This window comes from Anolis sagrei, chromosome 5, assembly GCF_037176765.1.
Source record: "Anolis sagrei isolate rAnoSag1 chromosome 5, rAnoSag1.mat, whole genome shotgun sequence".
NCBI lineage: Eukaryota > Metazoa > Chordata > Lepidosauria > Squamata > Dactyloidae > Anolis > Anolis sagrei.
The window spans coordinates 54,631,783-54,639,338 of NC_090025.1; the positions used below are offsets into that span (position 1 = coordinate 54,631,783).

The 7,556-nt window shown below is 36.1% G+C and overlaps 1 protein-coding gene across 1 annotated transcript; it reads left to right on the forward strand.

Annotated features, from left to right (window-relative positions):
• Positions 1–226: 226 nt before the first annotated feature.
• On the forward strand, positions 227–693 carry LOC132775460 (small ribosomal subunit protein eS12-like). The gene has a single exon (XM_060776193.2). It carries the CDS (start codon positions 284–286, stop codon positions 680–682), a length of 399 nt encoding a protein of 132 aa, XP_060632176.2. The 5' UTR covers positions 227–283; the 3' UTR covers positions 683–693.
• Positions 694–7,556: the final 6,863 nt, after the last annotated feature.

Consider the following 7,556-nt stretch of genomic DNA (forward strand, 5'->3'; position numbering starts at 1 on the left):
CTATAGTTGAGAGATCAGGCAATGCTAATTTTAATTGGCTACTTTATTTCTCTTTCCCCATCACAGTTACAGGCCAACAGATAAAAGGGAAAGTTTGATTCAGTTATATGTATTATTAAGAAACTTCTCATTTGATTTTTATTAAGAAACTTAATAAATAATAATTTGATTATTATTAAGAAACTTCCCTTTTGTTTCAGTTATATTTATTATTAAGAAACTTTTCACTGACATCTCACGTGGATGCTGTGAGGAACCCCGGGTGGGATCGTCACCACCAACCATGGCCGAGGAAGGCATTGTTGCTGGAGGTGTAATGGATGACAATACCCCACTTCAAGAAGTACTGAAGACTGCACTCATCCATGATGGATTGGCCCATGGAATTTGTGAAGCTGCCAAAGCCTTAGACAATTGCCAAGCCCATTTTTGTGTTGTTGCATCAAACTGCAATGAGTCCATGTATGTCAAACTGGTTGAAGCCCTTTGTGCTGAACATCAGATCAACCTTATAAAGGTTGATGACAACAAAAAGCTGGGAGAATGGGTAGGTCTCTGCAAGATTGACAGAGAAGGAAAACTCCACAAAGTTGTGGGCTGCAGTTGTGTGGTTGTGGAAGACTCTGGCAAAGAATCACAGGCTAAAGATGTCATCGAAGAGTACTTCAAGTACAAGAAATGAACAAATAAAATATTTTTAGCCTGTTAAAAAAGAGAAATTTCCCATTTATTTTAGTAAGGAGGTGAATTGGATACTTATCAATATAATGCATACACTGAAGACTATTAATGTGAAAATGGAAAACATAGGGCACTTAAAGTTAGCATGTAGGCTCATTTGGCAATCAATACTGAAACTGGTAGTAGAAAAAGATCCACAGTTTCTGAGGGAGTGCATCTACAGTAAAATTTGGTGAAGTTTGATACCACTTTCACTGCCATGGCTCAATGCTATGAAATCATGGAAGTTGTAACTTTACAAGGCCTCCACCTAAATCTCTAATGGATACTGTATGTGCTCACAAAGCACGAATTCGGCCAAAAGAGATGCAAGTACAAGTGGACCCTTTAAAGTATACAAGCATAAAACATAGAAGCAAAATATCTTATACAGTTTGACAACTATTCAAAACTCCTGCTCTCTTCCCTTATTGGTTGAGAGAGAGGTCGATCTGGCTCTGTGCCCTGATTGGTGTTGCTGATGTCACTGCCTCCAGGTGGGGATTTCCTTTCACGCTGAAATGATAACTCAGGATTGGCCAACTAGCTGATGGGACATCCCCCAAGAAGAGGTGTCCTTTGCAAAAACAATGCTAAAGGCGTGATAATGAGCTCTTCATTAGCTCAAATGTCCAGTTCTGAATTTAACAAAGGTAGGAGTTTCCGCAGACACAAGGCTACTAAAACAAAACTTGATGATTTGGGGCACTCAAAGGCTTGGCTGTCATTAAAAGGTTTAAGAAATGTACATAGTTTGAGCTTCTGTTTCTGCAGTCAGCAATCTCTCCGCCTCAGATGAACCATTGACTAGACAAATAATCCTGGTCTTATCTGGTCTGGCACAGGTAAATTATCTATCTCTGCATATCTGAACAATGGATTTTTTAAAATAATTACCTGACTAGAAAACAGCCAGAGGGATTTGCTCAGCATTCCAGCTCTCACAGAAATACCTCAGCAGAGTTATGAGGAGGTGATGGCATCTGGGCTACATCTTGTTACATTTTGTAAAGAATCTCATACATTTAATGTTAAAGAAATATATACACTGAAAGATACAGGTTACACAGAAAGTAAAGGAAAACAGATATAATTTATTAAAGTATTATAATGATAAAGTCTTGTGGAAAGGGCGTTGAAGCTGCCATCAGTTTGTTCTTCATCTCTGTTGCTTCAAAATAGCTAAAGTTCAAAAAAGTATTTTGAAAAATTATATATGTTTTGAGGAGCCCTTGGCAATCTATATATCCTCTTTGGGGGGGGGGGGGTCATCATGGTTTGACAACAGTTCCACAATAAAGGGTCTGATAAAAACTTGTAAATGAGAAGTAGAGATTTGGGGATTTTGGTGACAGAGTTGTGGTAAGATGTTTTTGACTGAGTGCATCAGAAATAGTAGACTTCTTTGTAGGTTTTGGAGATGATGTGACAGACGTGACAGTAGGAGGTGATGTTACTGGGCACTATAAATAGTGTCAGTGGAGGAACAAGATATATTTAGATTTTTTTGTGATTTAAATGTTGGACTATGATTCTGAGAGACTGAAGTACAAATCCCTACACAGTCATAGAAACCCACTGTGTGACTTTTAGAAGCCATCGCAGCTCAAGTGCTATCAAACTGCATTAATTCTTAGTGTAGAATTCTTAGCTTTCTCATCGGCAAACCCGTTCTGAACAAATCTTGCAAATTAAACCCTATAATAATGTTGCCTTTTGGTTGCCATAAATCAGAAAAGTTTTTAAGGACCACAACAATATCAACAACAAACACAGATGTATAAAAATGGAGCAAGGTTAGATGTTGACTTCTACTTCCGTTCTCAGTATATTTACTCTATCAACATGAATGCAGTGTCATTATGGGGATTTCCTTATGAAAACCAATGTATGTTTGCTAGGAACTCAAGAAAGTGCAATTTTGTTATTTTTAATTTTTTAAAAAAAATCTTTGTTGTGTAAATGAAAAAACAAAAAGAGAAGAAAAAGGAAAAAAAACATAAAGAAAAGAAAAACATACATAAAAATAAAATATTAACAAGACATTATATAGCCATCTAAAGCAAATCATATACAAAATTTCAATGATTGTATGCTTACCACATCTTATCAAACCTTGCATCTTTTATAAATCTATTATGTAATTGATAGAGGCAAAACCAGTCATTTATCCCTAACTCTGCTCTCCTTTTAGGTTTCAATTGCTCTTTTTCTTTAGTAAGATACGCCGTATAGGTACTTCATTCTATGTGGGTATTTGGGCTTAATCCTGCTTCCAATGGGCACAGCCATAATGGAGTTTTTGGTTCAATCCCCTTCTTATGCCTTTTCCACATTTCTTATTATATATCTATTAAATTCCTTACTGGCCTTGTCCTTTTCATACCACAGATAGGCATGCCACCCAAATCTTAGATTATGGTTCTCTAAATTAAGTAACTCACCATTCTCCAGTCTGATCCATTCCTTAAGCCAACTGAAACTTGCCGCTTCATAATAATATCTAAGATCTGGAAGCGCTAGACACACCTCTATCTTTTGCATCTATAAGATTCCTATAAGCAAATTCCAGCTTTTTTGCCTTTCCAAATGAATTTAACCAGATCTTTCTTCCAAAGTTCAAAAATCTCCCCATCCAGGTTGAACTCTTTTTCATCTTTTAACCTCCTTCCAAGTTTTATCATAATTATTTAGATATAAATTACAATTTTTGAAGAAAGAGCATTGTTGTTGACTAGGATCAAACTCAAAAAATTGCCTTGAGTGAGCCTTATTTGTCCTTCTTATAAATAGCCTATTGGCACCATTCAAAATATTGGCTTGTTTAATCACACACTTGGCTTTTGAGCTCATTTGCACTCTTTGCTGCCTTTTATTCTGGTCTCTGCTTCATTTTTAGATTAATTTTTTTAATCTTATGGTATTTTGTTTGATTTCTTTTTAGAATTTATTGTTGTTTGTTGTTTGTTCTGTTTCTGTTTTAATTATACATACACACATTGAACATAGTTTATGGAAAGGCAATGAAAAATCATAATAATTAGAAAATAAAATATAAGACTAATATTTATGAAACTTTGGATTTTTCTTTCACATTGCCAGCTTTACCAGTAATATTATCAAAACGAATTGTAAAACTTGGATGAAAATTTCAATAAATTGCATGTTAGCATGATGAGGTTGGAACAGTCAGGGAATTAATTGGGACCAAAAGTGAGGTCTCTTTGACATGGTGAATAATTAGTAATTTCTTCTGTAATATTTTTTCTGAGATTGTTTTAAATAAGTCCTTGAACTAAATCACACACATACTTTTCTCCTACAAAGTATTCTCTAGCAAAAGATGTTGGAAATCCTTCACCCTGTCACAGTTTGAACTTGAGGCATTTACATTTATAATAGCCTGTTTCTTTTTAATCCTTTCAATAGGAGATGTCAAAACTGCAATTAAATCCCATGGGCAGGATTTTTTCCCGAAAGGTATGAGCAGCGGCTAAGTACACATCAAAGAGCACATTCAAACCTTTGCTATTTCTTTTGTAAAGAACATGGTTTTTGTTCAGTGTGGATGCTCAACAGTTCAGTTGGACAGAATGCTTATTCTCATTCAACTGGCATTTCCTCAATCAAAAATCAGGTTTCATTTTAAAAACCAACTGCAACAAAAACTTCAGAAGCATAAGTGTTAGCAGCAATGGTCATTTTACAGATATATACTAATAGATTTTACAGGTTTCAAAGTCATATGCTTTGTTACATGAATGGCTTCACCCTATAGAATCCTGATGGAAAGTTTGTGATTATATCCTTCCTCTTGTTCACTAGTTGTTTTTGGTAGTATTGAATTTCTAGTAATAAAAGCCACAACTTTATTTGCTTACAACTTTCTAAGATTGCTCCCCGCTCCCCAATGAGTCTGGATCCCAACATAAGCCAGTCCGCTTGCTGACCAATGTTGCCACAGAAACAGGTCTGGTGCCAGATATCCATCGTTGATACCTAAGACAATGTGCCATAATTTGTCTCAGGCGCCAGGTGTGTCTGCTCCTTCCTGAGCTGTAACTCTCCAAACCACACCACTGACCAAGATTTTCCATATGGAAACCCTATATTCAACAGTGTCCACCTACACTACCCTCCCTTCTTCCTCGATCCAAGACCCATGCCAACTGCCACTAGATCCAGCTTGTGACAGAAATACAGTATTGTAACCCAAAAGAGAGGAAAGTGGGTGGAAGGTGAAGATAAACTAGCCTGGCTGCTTCCCTAGTCTGCCTTTTATAGCCTGGCTAGCTGACTAGGTCTGCCAGTGAGTTCCTGACAAATAAAATAATATATCAACACACACAGTATTCCTTGGTGTCATCTGCTACTACAAAGTTTTAATCGACTGCAGAAATACCCCTTTCATTCTTTGGTTGTGCTTATATCAATGTTTGCTCAAATCTTTGCAGAAAATTTATCACTGCATATGCTTTTGCTAGCTTTTTTGCACACCCCAAAGAAGAAGAAGAAAAAAATTAAATCACAAACAATACAATGTCTCTTGAACTTTAGGATACATCATGATCGCTTATATTGGATATATCCTGCTGCTATTGATGAGTTTCTTCTGGTCCCAATGAAATGTGGGATAGCTGAAAAATCTCTAGATAGAGATCACACAGCTTCCATTCCATGCTGTGTAGGTAAAAGCATGAAGAAAACAAGGCACATTTAATTCCTGTTGAATTAAAAGAAATAGCTAAGCATTAACTTTATTTTCTCCTGTCAAAATCAATAAAATTTATTAAACTGGATTGTATCCATACTTTTTAGTCTCTGGATAAATGTTTAGGGCTTCGAGTGATGTCAAGTACCCATCCACTTCTCTTTCAAAGAAAAATTAAAATTATTATTTTTTTACTCCTACACTATGTTTTTCCTCTTTTTGTCATAAATACTTTATTCCCTTAGAAATAAATATTCAGTTAATTAATGCGACTTGTCACCTAAATCAACAGATTCTATACTAGGCAGAAGCGGCAGAGTTTTGTTAGCTGAAATTTACTCTCCAGTGTATAGTCAGATAAATTGGCAATGAACACAGCATTGTGGAAAGAATTTTGCCACAGTATTTCTGAAACCTTGATTTCAGATCTGAGAAACATGAAAAAGCCACAATAAAGAATATTCAGTATTGCCTTACATCAGCTGAAGCCAATGGGAGTCTTGCCATTTCAAAATGTCAGAACTTAAGCATCATTTTAGTATTCACTTCAAAAAAAGTGCTATTCCAGGAGGAATTAAAATATTTCTTTTCTTGCTTCTTTTGAATCTTTGTGTCCCTAAGCAGAAATAAGAATACAGAGAAACACAGTGTCTTGTGTTGTACTTATATATGTACGTGCATGAGTCAGAAGAAGAGCTCAAAAGAAAGCTGAAATCCTAGCAGAGTTATTGTCTTCTCCCTATCTTAAAAATTCTGTTATATCACTTAGCCCCAAACCACCATCCATAAAAAAAACAAAGCAAGATCCAAGAGAGGCAAAATGGTAACAGGCACCTATGGTTCTATCATTTACTAACAGTGTATGGAAATGAAAGTAGTACCTGGGAGACTTTAGTGTCAAATGGTAGCCTTTCCTTTCCCCATACTCTTTCCCTAAGCAGACATCATGTATTGTGATACTCAAACAGAAATGTACAGAAGTACTCAATAGAAGAGGTTGGAATATTTTGTATTAGTTTCTGACACATTTTACTTTTTATGCCCATCTGTCCCCTTTTTGATGTTAGTTCATAATGACTAATGGGATGAGCTGGATGAGTAATAACATTTAATTTTGATTCGGCTCTTTGCCATGATCAAATTGTTGAACAGATGTACTTTCACATGTAGTACAAAAGCATGACATTGTATAATTTTAAATACAATCATGTTTTACAATAATGTGGTAAATAACATGTGTTTTCCAAATGGTGTGTGTTTATGTCTGTTAGAAATGTTTCTGCTTAGAATCTGTGACAATTTATGTTATATATTTAGTGCTATAATAGGAAATTTATTGGTCTCTGCCTGGATTTATGGTGGTGATTTCACCTATGACTTGATTGAAACAAAAGTTGAATAGTAGTAGTAGTAGTAGTTATATGCTGAAAAATTGTTTTACTCCAAGTTCAAATCAGTTCATTCCATAGTCATGGGACAGCCAATGAAAAGGTCCTTTGGGTGACAGTCACAAGTCAGATTCTGGATGGTTGGAGTAGCCAGAGGACCTAAGTGTCCTAAAGGGCAAATTGTGCAGGAGAAGATGATCCTGTAGATAACCTGGACCCAACCCATGGAGGGCTTTAAAGGTCAAAACCAACACTTTGTACTTTACCTGGAAACTAATTTGCAGCCAGTGGAGTGACTTTTATATGGGTATAATATGCTTACTCTCAGATGTTCCTGTAACCAATCTGGCTACCATGTTTTGAACTAATTGGAATTTCCAAACTTGGTACAGATGTAATCCAAAGTACAGCACATTGCAGAAGTCCAACCTTGAGGTTGTCAGCATTAGCAGAGTATAGCAGAAGCTTTTGAAGCTCAGAATAATGGACTCTGGAGTCTCCGGTAAAAGCAGGTATTCAGCTTTACTGAAGCAGCTCAAAACACACCATATACGTACAGCAGACAGAGACAAAGAACAAACTGAAAGAGATAGGAACTAACACAAACTGCAGCAGAAGGGAGTTAACTTTGTACACTCCCTAATCTCTCAAGGCTAGAGCTCAGGGTCACATCTTCACAGCTTGTTACCACTGCTGTTTAACCCTTCTGAGTACAAAATACATCCTGTAATATAATT

Excerpts from the sequence above, each read along its gene's own strand:
- LOC132775460 (XM_060776193.2), top strand. The coding sequence starts at position 284 with ATGGCCGAGGAAGGCATTGTTGCTGGAGGTGTAATGGATGACAATACC.